The following is a 23,662-nucleotide window of genomic DNA, read 5'->3' as shown; positions in this document are numbered from 1 at the left end:
GTGTTGCAGAGTTTTCAAAGTAATGAAGCTTGATCTTCCTACTTTGTCCACTTTGGCATTCAGTGACAACTCTGAGACCATGGTAATTCCAAAGTTTCTCACTTCCATAGATACTTTAGGAGGGGGACCCAGATCATCAGCCAAGCGCAGAGTATGTCATACTTTTTCCAAGCACCACATGTGTAGTGAAATATGTGTTTTGACCACTGACTTTGTGTTGCACCACTTTGCCCCTGGATTAGCTGATATTGCCATATTAAAGGCTGCCCGTCATTTTCCACATTGTAAACTGTGCATTCTGTCTTGTTTTCGTGCTTTTTCTCACCAAGGGCTGTGGTTGATAAGGATGTACTCTGAAAGAAGGGAACGGCCTTGTTTTGACTTGACATTTTGGGATTGTGGCCAAACCCCAACTTGTTATTTTCAAAGCATACCTAAACTAGCTGTTTGAATCGCAAAATGAGGTATTTTTTTCAGAAAGCTCCTTTGGGACATTGAGGGTTGGAGTAGCCTCAATCAGGATTCAGACGTTGAATATCTGATATAGAGTTCCCGTGAGGGCGGAGGCCTCTCTTTCTCTCAGTCGAACGGGGGTTATCGGATTGCTGGTATGAGAAATATGAAGCACCTGACTAGCCCTACGGAGATGCATTTTTAATTCATTATTTGCTTTGCATTCTAATATAGATGCATATATTTGCAGTGGAGAATCATTTTGGTATGTTTTCATTTCATTTTTGTGACGATTTTTAAATGTGTGCTTTCAGTCTACGAAAACATGCACAGTTTACAATGTGCAGCCTTTAACATGGCAGTGTCTAACGCTACGATAAAGTTAATAGGCAGCTAAACTGAATACAAAATGTCATCTGCAACTGGTGAACACTAGACAGATAATCCAGGTGCACGGTAGTGCAACACAAAGTCAGTGGTCAAAAACACATATTTCACTACATTTCCACCCTTTGATCAATGACTTTGTACTTTTCTCTTTTTTTTAAAACAAACAAAAAAAAACATTATAAGCAAATCAGATATGCATTGTGTACAGCAACACAATGAAATGGTAAAAGCAATCACTATAAAGCAATGGAAGTGGATTAAGGTATTGATCTTATAAACAGTTAAACCAGACACACCTACAATGAAAAAACTGAAGCTTATATATTCTGGTTGGGATAATAACTGATTGAATAGTGTCGCTAGGATAGCAAGTTGGTATAGAATTTGATGAAAACATCATGAGTTCTAACCATGTGAAAGTACACGGTCCACCTGAAAGGTTTGCTGGAACATAAGTGTTCCCATACGAGAATATTCAGCCAACTGGCAATTTAAACATGCTTTATGAGAGGGGCAGCAGTCATCAGATGATAACAAGCCATGGGTTAGTTCCAGTGGAAAAATGTAATCAGACAAGGTGACGGAACATCCGTGGTACTCTGCATTGATCCCATGCACAACTTTGATCTGTGAAGCACAATTAGCGCAAAATGGATCCATACGTTTTGTAGTTTAAAAGCAGCAGGAGCGTTGCACAAAGGTTATCAATCAGGTTCAAGCTGGGGTGCGGTCCCTCCCCCGAACCCAAACGCCCAAAGGGAGACCACACCGCACACTCACCGTCAGTGGCAAGTCGTAGTAAGATCTGTAAAAGAAACAAGTATGATTTTTCTTGCAAATAACATTTGTCATCTGAAATGTGCTTTCCTTTTTCCTTTCCTTGTTTTATAATTAGCAGGACATTATTAGAACCCTTTGCTATTATTTTTGCATGTTCTGGAGGGCCATTTGGGGATTCAACCCACATCTTAGCACTGAGGTTTTTATCTGCTGAATCACAGCTTCCCTTTCCTTGCACTGTCAGAAGAGCTGGGGCAGCCTCCTCCCTCACCAATCTTCCATACACTGCACTTACGACTAGTTGGACAATTCAGTCTCCAATCTATGGATAAATCAGCTTTTCCACTATTTAACAGAATAGCTTTGATTCCTATCTGTCCTGGTAACTTCCCTTTCCCCAATTGATCTTTGATTGTTTGTGGGACAAATCTCTGTTGTGTGTGCTGACAAATAGGATATTGCAAAATCACAGTTTTTATCAAATGTAGGGGAATGTGCATCCCTCTAATCTCTGCCCACCTGTAAGTGGCTCTTTCTCCCAGGTGTCCACATTTCTGGTGCGCCCACTTAGCCATCCTCACCAAGTCAGAATTCTGGGTTGACACTTCTGCCTCTGAACGTTTGTCTTTGTCGTCTGCAAGGGAACTGAACCATCGTTCTAATGAGTCTGTGGGATAATGAGCATCTATGACTTAACTCTGTTCTAACATTCCCCAAATTTCCAGCCACAACTCTTTGTTCCACGCCTCCTTTGATTGAATGAACCGGTTATGTGCGTGCCATGTGGGAAGCCAAATGGCTAATCCATTGGCAGTGGACCAAGAATCAGTGTAAAAATGACAAGTCCCAGGCAGCTTTTGCTTTAGAGCCTGACACAGTGTGCAACTTTTCACTAACTGGATTGTATGACACTGCTTTCCAGTGTCTTTTAGTACCCATGTATTTCAATGAACCATTAGTAAAACAAGCATGCTTCCTATCCTCAGGGGACAATAATTCAAATGGCACACTCAAATTCATTGGTGACCCTTACCTGTGGTACTACCTGCACCCTCTCCTCATCCTGTACAGGGGCTTGTGACACCTGTTCATGTAGGGCTGCAGTGTCTGCCAGTCCTACTCGAGCCCTGTCTTGTATGTACCAGATCCAGTGTAATCTAGCCTCTTTTGCATGTCCTATACAGTGAGATTTAGGTGAACTCATCACCCACTGCATGATTGGTATTTCAGGTCTCAGAATTATGTTATGACCTAGTGTTATTTGCTCAGTATCCACTAGAGCCCAATAACTAGCCAAAAGCTGTTTTTCAAAAGGAGTATAGCGCTTCCCAAAGTCAGGTAGTTTTCTAGTCCAAAACCCCAGAGGCACCCTTGTCCTCCCCTGCTTCTGCCACATAATTCAATTTGCATATTGTCCCTGAACAGTTACATGTAACTCAATGTTTCCCTCTTGCACTGGCCACAAGTCTACAGCCTATTTAATTATTTCATTTGCCAAATCAAAAGCGCACAGCTGTTCTTCACTCCATTCAAACTCATGTTTTTTCCTAGTTATTTTATACCAAAACGTTAAGATGTTACTCAGATGAGGGCTATACTGTTTCAAAAAATCAAACAATCTCATGAAACCCTGTGTCTCTTGCTTAGTGCCAATAGTCGCAAGCTCTAAAATCTTTTGTTTTACCTGTAACAACATCTCTCTATGTTCTGGATTCCGCTGAATTCCTAGAAACTGCACCGTTTGCGACAGTACCTGTGTCTTGCCTGAATTAATTGTATACATCTTACCTTGAAAAAGTTGTCTGAATATACCGGTAATATCATTAACTTCTTGCTCGGTGTAATCTTTTAAAGAATGCATTTCAACTCCTGCCAAAAACTGTGGGCTACTCTACGCACAAACTACGTTCTGCTCATGCAGCTCACACTGGCCCCCAGCTTTTTCAACCTCCTCCTTACTGGAATGTGAAAAATCAGATTCTCCTGTAACAGCTTGGTAGATTTCAGTTTTATCCTGTAATAATTTGTTCTGATTAACTAGCTCTTTTAATTTCTTATTTTCATATTCTAACTGTTTACATCTCTCATGCATTTTTCTGTAAGCAGACAAAGTATCCAAACCCTCCTGTCAAGTACAAAAGGGACATCATTCTGTTGAAGAAGCACCTTTTCTAAACATGTAAAAACATTTAACACTTTTGTTTTATCCTAGCACCCATCCCAAAACTTAGAAAGTCCTGATTAACAAGAAAACAAATTTGCCATAACATCATAAGGCATTTTAATCTCACATGCATTTTCAAACATGGTTTGCGGTACTTCCTTTAATTCTCTGAATAAAAACATATTTACACTTTTAAATCGTGCACTTCCAGCCTCCAACCCCTCTTTGTTCTTTGTTTAGATCCTGCCGACTACGCCAAAATGCTTTGCTTTCACTAATGACCGAGCTGACAAAAATCTCTGGAATGCACTTCTCAGTTCAAAGAAGACATTTATTATTATTTCACCACGAGGTTCCTACAAAAGGAGATTAGTAGATTAAAAGCAAACGTTTAAAAATAGTCATAGAATGTCAGGCATTGGACGTCCAATCCTGACCGAGGTCTCGGAAATTCCACCGCTACTGAGCAGTGCCACCTTTTTATATCTTAAAGAACCGAAGGGCTTGGTGGAAAAACCCCTCCCATAAAAAAGAAATATTCAAACATGCTGGCTAATGTAGGTCAGAGTTGAAAACAAACGGTTTGGAACTGGCCAGTCTCCCAAATTGTCTCTCTCAAGGCCAAACTGTTCCCTGCTCACTAAAAAACATCAATCTGGTACATTCTTATCGTGCTGACGCCTACCTCCTCCATAATATGGCCCAGCTCGTCAGTGAGAAAGAATATGAAAACATGCACAGTTTACGATGTGCAGCCTTTAACGTGGCAGTGTCTAACACTACGATAAAGTCAATAGGCAGCTAAACTGAATACAAAGTGTAATCTGCAACTGCTGAACATTAGACAGCTAATCCAGGTGCAAAGTCGTGCAATACAGGGAGTGCAGAATTATTAGGCAAGTTGTATTTTTGAGGATTAATTTTATTATTGAACAACAACCATGTTCTCAATGAACCCAAAAAACTCATTAATATCAAAGCTGAATATTTTTGGAAGTAGTTTTTAGTTTGTTTTTAGTTTTAGCTATGTTAGGGGGATATCTGTGTGTGCAGGTGACTATTACTGTGCATAATTATTAGGCAACTCAAAAAAAAAAAATATATACCCATTTCAATTACTTATTATTACCAGTGAAACCAATATAACATCTCAACATTCACAAATATACATTTCTGACATTCAAAAACAAAACAAAAAAAAAATCAGTGACCAATATAGCCACCTTTCTTTGCAAGGACACTCAAAAGCCTGCCATCCATGGATTCTGTCAGTGTTTTGATCTGTTCACCATCAACATTGCGTGCAGCAGCAACCACAGCCTCCCAGACACTGTTCAGAGAGGTGTACTGTTTTCCCTCCTTGTAAATCTCACATTTGATGATGGACCACAGGTTCTCAATGGGGTTCAGATCAGGTGAACAAGGAGGCCATGTCCTTAGATTTCCTTCTTTTATACCCTTTCTTGCCAGCCACGCTGTGGAGTACTTGGACGCGTGTGATGGAGCATTGTCCTGCATGAAAATCATGTTTTTCTTGAAGGATGCAGACTTCTTCCTGTACCACTGCTTGAAGAAGGTGTCTTCCAGGAACTGGCAGTAGGACTGGGAGTTGAGCTTGACTCCATCCTCAACCCGAAAAGGCCCCACAAGCTCATCTTTGATGATACCAGCCCAAACCAGTACTCCACCTCCACCTTGCTGGCGTCTGAGTCGGACTGGAGCTCTCTGCCCTTTACCAATCCAGCCACGGGCCCATCCATCTGGCCCATCAAGACTCACTCTCATTTCATCAGTCCATAAAACCTTAGAAAAATCAGTCTTGAGATATTTCTTGGCCCAGTCTTGACGTTTCAGCTTGTGTGTCTTGTTCAGTGGTGGTCGTCTTTCAGCCTTTCTTACCTTGGCCATGTCTCTGAGTATTGCACACCTTGTGCTTTTGGCCACTCCAGTGATGTTGCAGCTCTGAAATATGGCCAAACTGGTGGCAAGTGGCATCGTGGCAGCTGCACGCTTGACTTTTCTCAGTTCATGGGCAGTTATTTTGCGCCTTGGTTTTTCCACACGCTTCTTGCAACCCTGTTGACTATTTTGAATGAAACGCTTGATTGTTCGATGATCACGCTTCAGAAGCTTTGCAATTTTAAGAGTGCTGCATCCCTCTGCAAGATATCTCACTATTTTTGACTTTTCTGAGCCTGTCAAGTCCTTCTTTTGACACATTTTGCCAAAGGAAAGGAAGTTGCCTAATAATTATGCACACCTGATATAGGGTGCTGATGTCATTAGACCACACCCCTTCTGATTACAGAGATGCACATCACCTAATATGCTTAATTGGTAGTAGGCTTTCGAGCCTATACAGCTTGGAGTAAGACAGCATGCATAAAGAGGATGATGTGGTCAAAATACTCATTTGCCTAATAATTCTGCACTCCCTGTACAGTCAGTGGTCAAAAACACATATTTCACTACAATTAGTGAAAAGCAAAACAACATGTTATTATATCAGTTTTGGAACCATTCAGTTTGAGATTGCCTCATGTAACCACTGTCAATGGCTCTGAGGAAAGTGGAGGTTTCTGAGTGTCCAGTGTCTTTGAGGTTTTCCAATTTAAGGAGTATTTGTGTCTCCCATGCATAGTTATAGCATGTGAACTGAAATTCGTTGATCATTATCAGTAAGGATTTCATGTAGATATTGAAAAGCATGGGTGAGATGATAGAGCCTTACAGGACCTCTGCCTTTGTGGCGTACAGTTGGGTGAGAAAGGGGGAGTATAGATAACATTTGTTTTGTTTTGAAGGTAGGATGTGATCCATTCGAGCAGTCCCCTCTAGGCCGGCTTCGTAGAGTCTTTGGATTAGAGAGTCATGGTTCACTCTTTCGAAGGTAGCTGAGAGGTCCAAGAGGAGTAGTACAGCAACCCAGTTACGGTCTACTGTATTTTTAAGGTCATCTCAGATGGTGATGAGGGCAGACTCTATGCCTCTTCCTGGGCAGAATCTTGTCTGGTAGTCTGAAAGTATCAAATTATCTTTATTGAATTGTGATATCTGGTTGAATGATGCACTTTCTACTAGTTTGCCCTGGAAAGGCCCATTTGTAATCTGTCTGTAGTTGTTGGAGCCATGCAGGTCCAGGTTTGCTTTCTTTAATAGTAGGCATATAAATGCCTTTGTTAGGCCTTCAGGAAAGAACCCCCTCGTTAAAAAATTATTGATGATTTTTCTTACTGGTGTGGCGGCAGAGGTAGGTAGAAGAATGTTCTTGAAGATTTTTAGTGGACAAGGGCAGAAGGGCAAACAGGCTGGCCTGCTTGCTTTGACCAGATCCATATATTCACTATGTGATATTTGTTTGAAGGAATGCAGAGGCTGGGTTAGCATACTGTTTGAGGGAGGTTTTGGAAATGGGTTGGTGCTGGCGGTGTTTCTTTGTTTTAAATAGGAACCCAACATTTTTGCCAGTTTGTCAGTGAATTCTTTAGTAATGTGATGAGCTCCTTCTATGCATTTAGGTTTACGGAACTGCACATTTAGCATTTTAAAATCTGCCTGAATAGTACCTATTTTTAGATTTTTTTTTTTATTGTTGACTTGTATATTCTGTTGTATGTGAAGTTTGTCTTGATTGCTGTTTGTTTTGAACCAGGTGCACTGCAGCTTTCTAATTTGTTGTTTTATCTTTTTTAGTTCTGTGATTCTTCAAGGTGCCTGTTTTCTTTTGTCCTGTTTTGTTGCTCTTAGTGGTTTTAGGATGTCAAAAGCTTCCTGTAGCCACTCTTAAAGCTTCTGAATGGACTCCATTGTGTCTAGATCGTGATGGATGATACATATGTCTCTAAGTATTCAAAATTGAGTTTGTACCACGGTCAATAGGTGGATGCATGTAAGGTGGTCTTAGGTGTGTTGATTTGTGGTGTTTTATGTTGGAAAGCTAACTAATGGTGGTCTGACCATTTGACTGCAATAATGCTTTCAAAGGTAACTACCTCTGGATTGGCACAAAAGACATCTAGGATGTGTCCAGCAATGTGTGTGGATTTGGGTACGATCTGATGTAAGTTCATTGTGAGTAGGCCAGTGATAATGGTATTTGAATGGAGCATATTGGGTTTGTCAAACCAAATGATTAGGTCACCAAGAATGCATTGGTTGGAGTGTAGTGTTTTGAGGTTTGAAACTTTCTAGAAATGTGTCTGGGAATGTTTCATTGCTAGGTGGTGCTTGAAGAGTCTGTATCCGTAGGTGCAGAGATGGTGGCTGAGAGCGAGTTGGTGAGCTGGGTTGTTTTTGTACAGTAGCCTTGTGTAATAGGCATGGGAATGCAAAGTTATGAAGAGTAGCATGTTGTTTATTTTGTTAGCATCCATTTAGGGTTGAAGATATGTATGGGCTAGGGGTGGTGGTGGAGCATGTGGATCATATTTTAAGGCTCTGAATTGTTCAATGGATGGGAGATGGGTGAATGGTTTGTTGTATTGGGGTATTTGTGTTAGGTGTTGGTGAAGAGAGAAAATATGGGAGTGGAGATGGTTAGGATGTGTATTTATTATGTTGTTAGGAGGGTGGGAGTTTGTGTACATTTTTTATTTGTGACTGAATGTGAAATTGTGTGTAAGATTTTGAGGTGCTGGTGTGTGTGTGTGTGATATGTTTTTTTATTGTGGGGTGTAAGAGGAGATATTGATGTAGTGTTTTTCCGAGAAAGACTTGTATGTGAAGTACTGTTGGTGAGTGGAAGTTGAATAGTACAGGGTGTGGTGATGTGTTTTGGAAAAGTGTATGTGGAGTGTGAGAAGGGATGGACAAGAGTTATGAGTGTTATTGGTAAAAAGAGGAGGATGGGGTTGGTGGGAGGAGGTTGGTGTTGGTAGATGATATGATGGAGGGTTGAGAATAGGTTTGGTGGTGACAGAAAGGGTCTCTTCGGAGCAAGAAGAAGGTAGATCTGGTGTTTTATATGAACATAGAGTGTGTGTCTGGATGGATTAAAGTTATGTATAATGTGGCTTTGTGGTGTGTCGGTGAAGTGTATATTGGTTAATGGTATAGGACACATTAGTGCATTGTGTGAGAGTTTAAATACCATTGTGTGGTAGTTGGGGTAGAAGGGTGTATAGGTGTGGTTTGTTTGGTTTTGTAGTGGTTGTTGAGACACTAAAATGTAGTTAGGGTTTTTGGTAAATGAGTAGAGTGCATTTGTTGAGTATGTGCTATTATGTTAGAGGTCTCGATGAGTTAAGGTGGTGGCTGGTGAGTGGCAAAATGGGCAGCATTTCTGGTCCTAGGCCAGAACAGGCCCAAACAGGCAGCTGCCTTTGTCCTGTCCGCCCTTAGCCTCGACACCCGGACTGAGACTCCCTGAACCATAAGGTTAAATAGCCCTAGGTCACGTGACACCTTTCGCCACTGGGAACCCTAACCAAGCAGAGCCCTAGCCCTAAGCCCTGGGAACAAATGGAGATTTGGCCATTCCAACCAATCACCTCCCTAGCAACCAAACCAAAGCTGAACCCTAACCTCTGTGTACAATAAAAACCCTAGCTCCAGGACTTAATCAGAACCCCAGATCTGTTTGCCTATCAGAACTCCAACCCAAGCCTTTAGTCCAATAGAAACTCTAGCCCTAGGAATCAATCACAGCACAGATGCAACAACCAAAAAGAAACTTGTATAAAGGGAATGTGACCTTAAACACAGGCTGGTGGGCAGGGAGCCAGTGCAGGTGTAAGAGGAGGGCTCTGGGTTGTTTGGGAGCTAGAGGGCCAAACAGGAAAGCACAGGCTGGTGGGCATGGGGCAGAGAGCTCCTTCCCAAGTAATAATCACCTTGGATACAGATGGGCCCAATCCACACTTTGCAGGTCCTTTTCAACCTTGCAGGTAGGGCCCAAATCTAAAGACACTATAAATACTGTTTTTCGCAAACTTGAACAACTCACTTTTTTAAAGTTTTTTTTTTTCTTTTTGTAAATCATGTGTACATTTATACAATATATACAAACCAGGTGGCTACTTGGAGACCAGTCTTAAAATATTGTTTTAACAGGCAGGCTAAAATGCTTCAGAACCCTAAATTTGTGTTTTTGCTTTCCAGATGTTGCCAGTTAGAATGATGGAGAGATCGATTCTTAGTGCTAAATATATCTTTGTAGAAAATTTATATCGAAGGTAAGTTTTATGTGTATCACAGTACATAAGTGTCTGTAAATAGGATATTTTAGTCAATAAATGTGCTGGAGACCTTTATAACATGAATTTTTATATCTTAGAAAAGGTTTTGTATTGTGGCCAATTATTCCAGTGAGAATTATTGAACTATGCCAAGCCAAGGTTACTTGCATTTTATGTCCTTAGGGGAAAGCACTAAAGTAAGATGGTAGCTGGATCATTATTTTAAACGGACAACACCAGCCAGTCTACCCCTTAGTGGTGAAACTCTGTTTTTCTGTTTATTGATTGTTCAGATGAATGAAGAAGAGAGAAGGAAAAAAGGGGAAGGGGAATGCATGTCACAAACGAGACAAATAGTGCAGATAGAGAGAAGAGATGAGGGAAACCAGGATCCTCATACTTTCAATAGGAAAATAGGTGCTTTATGTGATCCTAGGAGTAAAAGTGCTGCAGGGATTTCTTTCAACATGAAGGACTTTCGCTAGGTCACATTTGATATATTGGGAGTGCCATTCGTTTTGAAAAATGAGAAGCATTTCTGTGGAAAAGATACTCCAGAACGGATACCTTTGAATACGGGTTTTGCCAAAATCATAATGATTAATGTAGTCGTAGCGTGTTTAAATATCTGTTCAGTTTGAGAACACACCAGTATAAAGGACGCAATACCTGTGATGATCCTAATGGAGTAAAGACATCTGGCCTGGTCGAGACTTTCTAATCTCTATGGGCATAGAAACTCTGGACACCACTCACAGATTCCTTAAATGTGATTACAGAATATTTTAGTACAAAGCCTTACTGCCTTAAGATTCCAAGTGACCTTATGTTAAAAAGAGCGGCAATAGCTCTTTCAAGACACTTCATTAACTGCTGCAATAAAATCTATGGCTGATTAAAAGAAAAGTGTATAGGCACAACTGTACCATACATTGACAACTTATATAGGTCACGTTTAGGCAAACTGTTGCTTTCAGTGACAGCATGTCTTGTCTTTTTTGGAGACGATACTTAGCATTTTTGTCATCTGACATGGATTTGCAGAATGTTAAATGGAATCTAGAAGCTGTAGATTGTCATAATTAATATTTAAGATTCAGTTGAAAGTAAAATGCAGAACAGAATCAGAATATAAGTTGAAGACCAAACTTACTGAAAGGAATACTCCACTACAAATCATGAGTTACCATTAGGTTAGTAGGATATGCTTGCCTTTGATTGCTTTGTTAACTCCTTGAAACAGAGGAAGGTTGTTTCAAGCACTTGGACTTCGAATGAGATGCAGGAGAAACCCCGGAACTCAGAAGAAAGCCAAAAAGATGGCTTGTGTTAGGGAGGCCCTTCTGATCTAGAAAAACGAACATTCCAAGTGACCACGGGCTTGTGTCCTTGAATATAATGCTGTTGTAAACAAAATACTTAAATATGAATAGCAACTGGTATTTGGCCAACACTGCTGCCACATGTATTCAGAAACATTTGCTATTATGAAAATAGATGTATGCTACATTGATTGGTAAAAACCTATCCTTGGAAATGAAGCATTTGGCTTATTGTCACTGACACTTGGTGGCTACCACACAAAAAGGTCATCATAAACGTAAAACATATGTGGCTATTTCTTTAGGCCTCTAGGATGAAAATACTCACCCCTGCCAACGTGTAGTAGCAGTTAAAGAATTTGACCTGTTCTGTGTCTGACATGTGCATCTACTATGCTTTAAATGACCTTATGCCAAGTTCTGTATTGAAATGGTAAGTCAAAAGGTAAGTGTCAGAGTCTTGAAAACCAGTGTCAAGATCATTGACAAAAGTACATTTATTTTTGCTTAACAAATTCACAGAAGACCTTCAAAACGTGGATTGAGTGGCACAACTTGTTTACTACATTTGGTTTCCTGACAGTGATGCATTTATGTAGATGCTTCTGCAACTTCAGCTTTTTTTTTTTTTTGCTCCAGCATTAAGGTGGACACGCACCATTATGTGTATTTTTGACAGCATTATTGTGGCCATTACGATGCCCTTTCATAGGTAAACTAACGTACCTAAAGCCAGTAATGAGCCATAGAACAGAAGTATCCCTTTTGTGCACGTGCTTTAGTCTTTTGGCTGGATCAGGATTCACGTGATCTATCACATTATGGTCATATTTACCTATATATTCCTTCACTTAATTACCACTGAAGGGGTAGTTATTGCAATTGTGCATTACCATGTAAATTGCCTCCAAATGTTAAAAATAATTTTCCGGCAAAAACATGTATTTCCCAAAAATACCGCTGGGCGCTAAAATGTATTTTCAAGTGATAAAAATATTGATGGTTAAACAAAAAAAAATTCAAGAGCAGAATAAGAGTCTTATAACATCCCCTGTGTCACAGAGACTTCTGTTATATCCAGTAGTCTTGGTTCCTCACAGGGCCTCAATGAAATTGGTGCGGGGCACTCTGAGATAGTCATCGGCTGCAGGCTTTAGGCACTGCCTGTGTTCATGTGCATGCTCCCACACTTGCCTGAATAATGTGGCACCGTCCTCTTTGGCCACATCTTGACGGTCCAATGTGGATAATAACTGATTTAAAATTAGAGAGAACACCGCCAAGCATAAAAAACCTATTGGGATCACTGCTAAAAAGGTTAGGGGTAACTTAACTCTTGATGGCTAAGAGTTTAAAGTCACAATCATAATTTCGAGACTCAGAGAAAATATGTAAATGAAAGAGGATGAAAATTATATTTAAAAAAACAGAAAGTGACATTGCACATAGCTGTGAGGGAGTTGGTGCTTTGGCTATTTTAGGATTATGGTGATGTAAATGATCTATCTCAAAAGCAGTCGTTGGATGTGGTGATATAGTAGAGCTTGCTAAACAAGGTAATGTAAAAAAAAAACCACAAGACAAAAACAAACGTGTGTTACTCGTACAAACTTTATCTTTTAGATCTGGATTAAGCTGAGGCAAAGGAAACTATTTTAAGTAAACTTAACTTAAAAAACTGTGTTGGGAGGAAGCGGTGTAACCTGCCCCTTTGCAAGGCATTTATGAAGTTGCCATCTAAAAAGAGATATTAGGAACAAACTGAAAAACACCAGGGCCCGTTTTATGAATGGGGCTCACTGACCTTGTCTGCACACCTTAAACTGGATGGGCTGGGCACAGGATGGTGCAGTGTCACATTGCAGGTAATGCACTGCTCCCAATGCAGCCGCAAACTTGTGCTTCCCTGGGGGCAGTGCATTATAGAAAGTCAGGCTGGCTGTTTGAAGCAGCTGATCCACCTTTCACTCAGCAGGCAACAACTTGGCCCACCTATCTAAGGGGGCAGAGATGCACCAGCATGCAGCTGCATTGAGTGACGGCACCCACCTGAGAGAGTGTCTGGGGGCTACGTGCATCTCCTTTTCCCTGTCTCAGTGGACACCCTCAGAAGTCCATTGACTGTGTGCCACCTCATTGGGAGATACAGCGAATGCACCTCCCAACTGGTCCTTTGCCTCCGCCCCTGCATCTGTAGTGTGGTATAGATACAGAGGCAAATTGCTCCCTAATATGCATGGTGCCATGACCCATCGAAGTGCAGCAGCATCTCTAGAGATCACTTGGTGCGATATAGTGAAGAGCCATGGTGGTGCCGAAAGCAGATGCGCACACCGTGAAGCTCTTTGGGTAATAGATCTCCAGGTGGTTAATCCTCTGTTCCATAAAAGCTGATCATTGTACAAAGCTGTGCGTGCACATGCACAGGGAGGCTTGCCTTGGATACGCCATTTGTATATCATAAACTTGCATATGGCTGCCATAAAATGGCTAGCAATATACTGATAGCCTTTGGAATGGGAATGGGGAACTAGACAGCTTTGCCCAAATTCAGTAAAAGAGGATCATGCCATACTACAAGAGAAACTCCCAGAGGAACTCCAGACTGAAGTGACAACCTGGCAAATCAAATAAACTGAAACCGCTTGTAAATGTAGCCAGGAACCCTAATCTACAAAGAAAAAAAAAACTTTTAAAAAAAACTTAACGAGCTAACATAGTAATGGATCAATGACGTCTGTGCTACCCTTCAGCAGGAGCAAGTTATGAGGTTAAAGACTAGTGGTTCAAGGAAAGCACGTAATTTTAATAGGGTAGCAGATAGGCAAATATGGTTTAAAAGAAGCAGGAGTACCAGTGTCCAGACTAATTGTGCACAATGGATGCTGTGAAGGGGCTGGTGATGTGCTGACACTCAATGGATTTTGTGTTGGGAACCAGGAAGGCCTGTCCGATGTCAGGCAAGCTAGAGTCCTGGTCTGCTACAGGCCTAACTCTAAATTAAAGAAATAACCAAACCTGAAAATAAAATAAAACAACAAGCTAACATAACTTAGTCATAAAACCAGGTAACTTCTGCTAGAAGAAAACTAACTTTAAAAGAAATCAAACCGCTAACATAACAGTGAGGCAGTGAAGTTCAAGCATCCTTCAGGTAGGAGCTAGGAGCAAGAGAAATATTAGAGAGCCAAAGAATGGCAGTGATGTTGAAAGTACCTTCAGTCACCGCATTGCCAAACAAATGTCAAAGGTTGTAATACTGCTTGCTTACACCCTCATTTTTGTTGGAGATAAGCTTTTTTGCCGGGTATTTGATCTTTCATAGATTCACACACTTGAATCTTTTATTCGTCGAAGTGTGAGTGCCACTGTATCATCAAATTGAAGTATAGAGAAAGTTTACATAGAAAACAGTGCTAAAGTGCATTCACTTTTACAGCTTATTTACATAATTAGAAAAGACCCGAAGTCCAGCCAATCAAGTTACAGCACCCTTTAGAACCCTCACCACAGAGGTTCCAGTCTCTCAGATCCTCTACTGCATGTCGTGTGAAGGATGTCTCCCTGAGCTCTGCTCAGTTTTCTTCATTTCAGGTTCTGAAAGCAACGAGATGTCTGATACTTTAAAGAAAAGACTCTAGATCCTGCAAATCTTGTGGGGGGAAAAAAGAGACTACATGTGGATGACCCACATAAAGACTGCCTCTGTTGCCTTTATACTCAGCACAAAGTAAAGAGTTGCAATGTATGTACCTCTTCTTCAAAGATACTAAAAGAGAGGTGAGATTTCTTTTGTGGCTCTAAAAGGTCTACTTCTAGAAGGATACATCTTCAAGTGAGGAGAGAAACACTTCTGGTAGGTGTTGCAAGAGGGAAAGATCCCACGACCAGGGGACCTCTGAGGTCACCAGAAAGGCCCAAAACACTTCCCATCACGGGTCTCTGAAAGACAGTAATAAAAGGAGAAAGTGTCAAAATTCTCCTTGAAAACTGTTTCCTCTGAGTCTGCTACTTCATCTATGAAGTCTTCAAGCCAACCACATACTTCCTTTGACCCATCAAAGCGGAAAAATCCATGAGAAGACTGTCGATGAGCACAACGGTGACGGTAGCAACTAATGTCTCTTTGACAACTACCGCTGTCAGCACTTCTATCCGGTCGACGAAGATCTCCATGTCGATAAAGACTCCAACACCTTCGTCGATGAGTCCATCGTCGACATGACCATTGTTGTCAACACCACTACTAACGAGACCATTGTTGACGAGACCATCATCATCAATACTACCACCACCGTTGACAACCATGACGTTGACACATTCCTTATTCCCTCGTTGTCGCCGATGACACCATTGATGTTTGTAAAAGTTCCAAAGACTTTCTTAAAGCCTCAAGGCACCTCCCCCAGCAAAGTTTTGCCATCTCATTTTAGCACATTACTTGATCTTGAGGATTCAAAAGATGAAGGCCCGTTTGGCCACGCTCACAGCCCATCTGAACTACAGGTTAAATATCAAGAGGACTCCTATTATAGACATTATTACACTCCGAAAGCCACGCACCAATATCCAGCCTACCATGACTATCCAGAACATCCACATATCCAAGGCGAATTGAAAGTACCTCTTTTGTTGGTACAGGATTTACAGGCTGTGCTGCAGGACTACCATAGACTGGTTCCAGAAACCTCACAGGATCCACCTCCAACTCCTCCGCCAGCGGTCCAAATGATGCCAAGGCCTGTTTCCCCATCATTGACACCAAGAATGACGCCGGCCTCTTCTATTGCAGCGCATCAAGGGATGATCCTTCCTCATTTGACAATGATAGGGAAGAGGGTGAGGTACAGGACACCCATCCACCTCATTATGAATGGGATTACTACCTCATTCCCACTCCATCGCCTCTGGCCCTGCATCCCCCAGATTCCCCTCCTGAGGACATCAAGGGTTTCCACAGTTTGATGTAAAGAGCTGCAATAAGGTGTGACTTGCCTGTTTTGGTGAAGCAGTCAGATTGTTTCCTTTACTGCACGAATAGGCACAAATGTCTATTTGGGCTATACCAATAATTGATCACATCTGGTAAGGTCTCAAGCTGATGTGAACTCCAGCAACTGTGGCGGCAGTGATTCCATCCATCAACAAAAAATACAAGACCCCTGAGGATTCTCCCGCCTGCCTTACAGGACATCCCAAGGCAGATCCAGTGGTTTTGCAAGCAGCACAGCAACGCTAGAAGAATCCTTCTGCCTGATTTCTGCTCTACCTGACAGACGGCAGGCGCCTACATAAGTTCGGGAAGCACTTTTCCAGTATGTCTGCCATTACAATTTGTGCGGCCAATTCTTTAGCCATCTAAGGCTGTTAGGATAGGCAGATGTGGTCAGATATCAGCGACCTTATGGATCAAGTGCCTAAAGACAGGAAGTCGGAAGCACGGAAAATACTGCAAGAAGGGGAACACACATCCTCTGAAATACTAGACTGTGCAATGGCTATCGTTTCCACTGGCTTCTGACAGTTGGCAGGAACAGCTGTTTTATGGAGGCAAGGCTGGTGAAAAGGTACATCCTTTAGGCCTGAAGAACAATTAAAAATCCTCTACATGGCATATGATGGTGAGATACTATTTTGGAAACACATTAATGATGCCCTATTGACCATCAAAACTGTTGCAGACACTGGAAAATTATTGGGCACATTGCAGTTCTGTAAATTTCCATAGCGAGGAGCACGTTGTAGGGGTTTTTCTACCTACAGAGGAGGTTACCATTGTTACCATCAAAAGCAGCCCTTTCAATTCCAGTATAGGCCTATTATCAACAGCAACCGTAATATCCGCTACCATCAGTCGCCTACACAAAGCAGACAGTGCAACGCAAATTGCCCACCCAATACAGGAATGTCGCCCGTAAACCATGACCTTAACCAGGTGCCAGCTACCATCACCTTACCTCATCTTGTGGGCACAAACATCTCGAACCATCTTCACCAATGGTGGGAAATAACTACAGACAAGTGAGAACTAGATCTGGTCACCTATGGTCATACCGTAGAGTTTATACAGAGATCGCCAAACATGCCACCAACAGGTGAGCCCCCCCATCTTCATTTATTGTAGAAAGAAGCCCTCATCATGCTTGCCAAGATAGCAGTTGAACAGGTACCATTCAACCAGAAGGGCACAGGTTTCTACTCGTTTTGTGATGCTATTTGATGATACAGTGGGACTCCCACTACTACGGCGGGGAAAGATTCAAGCATGTGAATCTATGAACGATACCAATACTGGAGAAGTGTAGTTACACGTAAGTAACTCATTTTCTTCTCTACCTCATGAAACTAAACTTCCCTTTAAATTTTCACAATCACTTTGAATATATACTCTTCCACTTTGTGAATCAATTGGCTAACACTCTTCAGTTGGGTATGAAACTGCTATAGAAGCAATAGTAATTACTTTTTTTTTTATATTGTCTTTCATACCACACTTCTGGGATTTCTAAGCACTGAAAATAAGACATGTTACTATTTCCCTTGAACATTCAACTCATTGAGTTATCCCTTTGGCATGAGTGAGCTGAAAGATCACATTCTTCCCCCAGATTGTACAGGTTATACCTACCCAAATTGTTCTCTGTTATAACTACGTTGGATGTGATATGAGTAAGATCTTACGTGTCAACTCAGTCTGCACACCAGATCTTGAATGTGATTTAATAATCTCCAGTGTTTTCACACAGGTGTCCATAAAGTGGAACAGGCTTATCAAGATAATTCATTAGTTTTTTTTACTTTGAGTTTGATTTATATGCATTCTGATGAAGGTTGCAGCCATACTGAGGCACCAGTCCCATACACCCAAAATATTAACTTGTATACAGATAACAAAAAAGGGAAACTAAGGATGTTTGGATTCTTGCAAAGATAGAGAGGACATCATTATAAAAGCAACCTGACTACTCACTCATATTTGCTCTTTCGCAAGTGAGCACCTACGGCAGTCTCATATCAGTGTCTCATAATATTTTACACCATTATGAAATAACCAAATTGAATGATGGTAGTGGAAAGGCAGTGAGTCTGCAGATTCAGTAGTTAGAGAGCAAAAAGTTCCTAGGCAGGGCCTGAGCCTGAGCTTTTTGCTTTACCTTGAGTGGCCACCAAGGAAGGCTGATTAAAGCCATGTGGTTAGCTTTGCTGTCATTGTGGTCCTGTTATGGGTACTCCTGCTTAGAGCCAGCATCATCACTACTTGATGTGAGAGCCATCAGCTTACACAAAGAATTGTCTGCACTCAGAGTTATGAAAAGGAACTACGCCGCATCACTTCATGAACTGTAGTCCCTAAATCCACAACCTGAACCTGGGAACTTTGCATAAGTCGGACCTAAACCCTCCCACTTGGTTTGAGTTGCAAGCGGCTTCTCTGATCGAGTACTGTGTGTCAAACCCCAATCCTTTAAGAGCTGGTATGATCCAGGACTGGCAGGCTGTTAGCAAGTCTCCTCTCCACCAACTAACCATCATGCTGGAGAAGGTGTGGGTCTGCCTGAGCAGTAAGGGAAACTGAAGATAACCTTATCCTGCAGGAGCTGACTGCCCAAGGAGGAGAAGACCCAATTATGACTCCTAGAGAGAAGTGGCACGGAAAAACCAGATTGCCCAAAGGAATGTGCCTGGATCCGACCTATGTGGATCCCAGTAGCTCTCGACCAAAGATCATGTTTTTCAACAAAGATTCACCTGTGCATCAGCTTCTGTGACTGCTACAGAGGAACAAGAAGATCCTGTACTGACTTTGCCATACTAGAAGACTCCATCTTAGTCCCTGGACTGGAGGAAACAGATTGCACCTCTCTCTCAGGTGCTGAAGCTGTGTATTCATTGTTAAGCCACTATATAGGCCACTGGCTGATGTGAAAAGTAGGAGGCTTGGCTGGCGAGGTGAACCCCATTATCTGCAAGTGCTGCTACTTGTTGCTTGCAAAGAACAAGTGCACAGAACAAGTGGAAGATTCAAGTGTGAACTAGATCAACAGAACTTAATGGTGGGACTTTTATTAATGTCTGAAACCTGCATTTTAGAACTGTCTAGTTGAGTTTAGGAGCTGATCCATGGATCACAGACTACAGGAAACTACCCTGCTATAGCCACAGTAAGCCTGTGCTTAATTGAAAACTTTGTTTGACTTTGTAGTGAACCCCATAGAGTCTGTAGTTTTCATCCTAGTAGAGCTACTTCTTAATGTGCCATTTTATGTTTTGGCTTGATTAAAGTACTTCCCTTTTCTTAAAAACAAAACATTCTGCTGGACATTTACTATCATGGCTGTTGTGTGATTGCTGAGTTCTGGGTCTCTTCCCCAATACATTACTAGACGCCTAGCACTGTTCTGCCTCAGTACTCCCAGAGTCAAGTGTGATAGAGGTGTAATTGGCTCAGATTACAGCGCTTTAGTAGGACAGACTGCAAGACATCAAAGGTAAATGACCCTTTGATTTCAACACTAGATAGGGCCCTGTAATCCCTGCTTGAACTGTATTCAACCCTTTGCCCTCCAAACGGATTCTGAGAACTGGCCACAAGTGGTGTCGAGTCAGTAGATTCCTGTTCCAACGTTCTGTAAGACAAAAATGCCTTTAGCATGTGCACATCATTACCTATACATAACAAAGGTAGGTACCAGGATGGTTCACTAGGTCTTGACACCCTGTCCTTAGATCAGTTAAGGGATGTGTATTTGAAGAGAGGCCAGAGGGCTCCCAGAAGCAACAATAGGAAGTTATGTAAGACACCAGGTACAGAAAGTGGGTGATGGGGAATGAATCTGTGTTGATCTCTGGGAAGGGTACCATTTTAGGAACCGGGGGCAGGAGTACTCGGCTGTCAGGTCATTTAGCTCCTTAGCACAGATTTTCCACAAGTGTGTCTTCAAATTTGCTTTCTGTGGGTTCTCAGAACTGGTCTCCACCCCCAGTTTCCAAAGTACCACTGTCACTGACTCCAGGAGTTACTCCTTTGGGAGGGTTAAGCCTATCAGAGACCCTGAACTTGTATTTAGCCCTTCAGAAAGCTAAGGCTGAGGAAGATAAGAAAGGCAGAGAGTTTAAGAAGAAAAAGCTAAGGTTATCTTGTCAGGATCAAGAGGAAAGACCTGAGGATTAGACCCTACTGGAAAAGAAAAGAGCAGGAGGAGAGGGAAGAAGGCATAGAAAGGCAAGAGAAAGACATAGAAAGAAAATTAAAATTGGAGAAAATTGAGTTGGAGTGAGAGAGGATAGTCGTATACAGGGAGAAACTCTGGATTGAGGCAGAGAAAGCCACATCTACTAGTGGCTCTGTAGATTTGCGTCCAAGGTTTTAAAAGATCCTCTGCACATGTTGGAAAACCAGGATAATTTTTGAATGCTTTGTGAGCTTTCACATCACTTACAGAGCACAGGTTTTAAATGAATTTCTAAAGCAGCTGCTTTATTGAGTTGCTTACCTTTTACCATATAAAAGGGACAGCTGTCCCTTTGAGAATGCCTGTGACTGATCATATGAACTATGAGCAAATAAAGAAAGCTCTGACTGAACAGATTAAGCAGAAGCCAGCTCAGTACAATCAACGGTTCAAACCAGATATTGTTCCACAGGAAACCTCGATTTATGTTATGTTGTGTTGTGTGATTAAGATGAGTGGATGAGAGGGATGGAGGTACAGGATGTTAAGTCCCTTAACCAATTATGGTCACAAAGAGGCAAGGAGGTATACTGTGCCCCTCGTAGGCAATACAGAAAAAGGATCCACAACAGCTTGTGGTGTTCGATGACAAGTGGATAGCTGACAGAGTAGCAAAAGGGCTGTAGCAGCTCAGTTTTAAACCAAAAGGGGGGACAATCATTCCAAAGACTGGTTTTTATTCTGGAGGATAAAGATGAGGGTCATTACCAATAGTCCAAGGTTGAACACAAGCAAGCAAAGTGGGAACTGGGTTCCTAGAGGGAGCATTACAAGAACGATTGCACAGTACAAGGTCCTGCATCAGCTGCCCCCCTTTAGATAGTGTTGACTGTGGATGAGGACTTTGCAAGAGGGTCCTGCAGCCCTGCACCTAGTCACCATTAACATTTGGGAAAGAGACCGAGATGCCATGAGCCATCTAAATACCATGGGGGTCATTCTGACCCTGGCGGTCTTGGACCGCCAGGGCAAGAATGACGGAAGCACCGCCAACAGGCTGGCGGTGCTTCACTTCCCATTCTGACCGCGGCGGTAAAGCCGCGGTCGCACCGCCGGGTACGGCGGTGTCCCGCCGATTTTCCCCCGGCGGTGATAATCCACCAGGGCAGCGCTGCAAGAAGCGCTGCCCTGGGGATTATGACCCCCTTACCGCCAGCCTGTTTCTGGCGGTTTACACCGCCAGGAAGAGACTGGCGGTAAGGGGTGTCCTGGGGCCACTGGCATGGGCAGTGCCAGGGCCCCCTAACAGGGCCCCGGCCTGCTTTTCACTGTCTGCATGGCAGACAGTGAAAAGCACGACGGGTGCAACTGCACCCGTCGCACCGCTCCAACACCGCCGGCTCCATTAGGAGCCGGCTCCTGTGTTGCAGCCTCATTCCCGCTGGGCCGGCGGGAATGTTGGAATGGGGGCCGCGTTATTGCGGCCGCTTGGCGGTTCCCATCTAGCGGGCGGCGGTAGCCGCCTACCAATGTTAGAATGACCCCCCATGTGTTTTGTATTGCAGGTCTGTATCAATGGGAGGAAAGGTCCCGCTCAAAAGCCTACAGGTGTTTACAGTACTATGATTGAGAGGAAGTATCTGAAACTAGAGTAGATTTGCCCTGGTGCTTGTGGCCAGTTTTTATTATCCAGAGGGGAGGATATAGATTACAAGCTTGCTATTAGTCTTTGTCCATGATATAAACATGGGGGAAGCCTGCCCTTGAAAGGCAGGGAGTACTGAATGTTAGATCGAGTCCAGAAATGAATTAAGGCAGAGGTTGCTGAGATGTTGGACCAGTGAGTAATTGAGCAGGAGGGGCCAGCCCAGTTGTCTTGGTTCTTATTTGCGAAGCAAGGATCCACAGACCTACACTTCTGTGTGAACTACCAAAACCACAATTAGGTGACCAAGACTGATGCACACCCGATCCCAGAGCTCATGAAGTGGTGGACAGACTGGGTGCTTCCTGCTTCTTGAGTACCTTCGATTTAGACCAGTGGTTCTAAACCTGTGGTATGAGGCCCCCTCGGGGTCTTTAAAACCTACTCAAGAGGTCCACGATTGCTTAGAAAATTTAATAATAATTACAGATTAATAAAGCCTATGTAACTAAAGTACCAAAAATTAAAGGTGAAAAATTGTAAACGTTCGGTAAATGTGAATGACTTTGACATTGGGGGCTAAAAATTAAGGACCAAGTTATATGTTGGTGGGATGGGTGCTTTGTTGCAGCGGTGATGGAGTACCCTCTCTGCCATCGTAATGGTTCCCTCGCCAGATTCAAAAGCAGGCAGACCTTTGTTGTAACCATAGCAGAGACTACTCTGTTTCTGCAGTGGTTATACCCCTCCGATGACATGGGGATAGAGCATGCAATGGTCTTTATAGGTCACAGACCGTTTCCAAGGGTACAGGATAGGGATGCCATTGAATAAGAAGCTATGCTACAGTATGGGCCCTGCAGATGTTCCAGTGTCTCTGATGTGTACCAGATTTGTAGATCAGACAGTTCATAAACCACTGAAATGGTTAATGGCAATGTAGGGCGGGAGTCTAAAGCTGCATAGATGATGTTTCTCATTGTGAGGTCTTCATTTCACTGGGGAACACAAAGCTGCCCTGCAATATAGGAATGCAGATCTACTTTCCTGTTTATTTTCCAATCTGACGACCAGACTTCATTACTGGTGGAGTAAGGATCCAGTTGGTCTGATCTGTGAGGTGCGGCTATTGGGACAGCAATGTCTTCTGCGTGGTAAACTGACATACACCCTTGCCGGAAGTTACCTTTGTGAACCCGGTCATTCTGAACTTCCTGTTCAATCAAAGACCACCTTCATCATCAAAGATTCACCTAAGCAGCCACTTTTGTGATTGTCACAGAGTAAGACAGAGAATCTGAGCTGATGCTGCTGTTGCCACACCCAAGATCTGAATCTTAACGCCCGGACCAAAAAGGAACAGATTCCCCAAACCCAAATGCTGGAGCTGTGTGTCCTTTGCCAAGCTGCTGCACCCGACAGGAGGAGACGGGACCACCGGGACAGGTCTGGGTAATCACGAGTATGACTGCTCAGGCGTGCACAGAAAAACTGCAGAACTGCACTAGGGCAATCCCAGTGTGCACCAATGATTAAGTAACGCAGACACCTGAGAAACC

The 23,662-nt window shown here is 42.6% G+C and overlaps 1 protein-coding gene across 2 annotated transcripts in view; it reads left to right on the top strand.

Moving 5' to 3' along the window:
* Nucleotides 1-23,662, top strand: part of TK2 (thymidine kinase 2) — a 215,630-nt gene that overhangs the window by 82,584 nt on the left and 109,384 nt on the right. For both annotated transcript variants that reach the window (XM_069217175.1, XM_069217177.1), the window contains one exon: nucleotides 9,887-9,960. In XM_069217175.1, coding sequence (XP_069073276.1) covers nucleotides 9,887-9,960 — 74 coding nt within the window. The remainder of the gene's footprint in view (nucleotides 1-9,886; nucleotides 9,961-23,662) is intronic.

The sequence above is a fragment of the Pleurodeles waltl genome, chromosome 12, assembly GCF_031143425.1.
Source record: "Pleurodeles waltl isolate 20211129_DDA chromosome 12, aPleWal1.hap1.20221129, whole genome shotgun sequence".
Classification (NCBI taxonomy): domain Eukaryota; kingdom Metazoa; phylum Chordata; class Amphibia; order Caudata; family Salamandridae; genus Pleurodeles; species Pleurodeles waltl.
The sequence above is the reverse complement of the archived record's forward strand: the minus strand, read 5'-3'. Positions and strand labels throughout refer to the sequence as shown.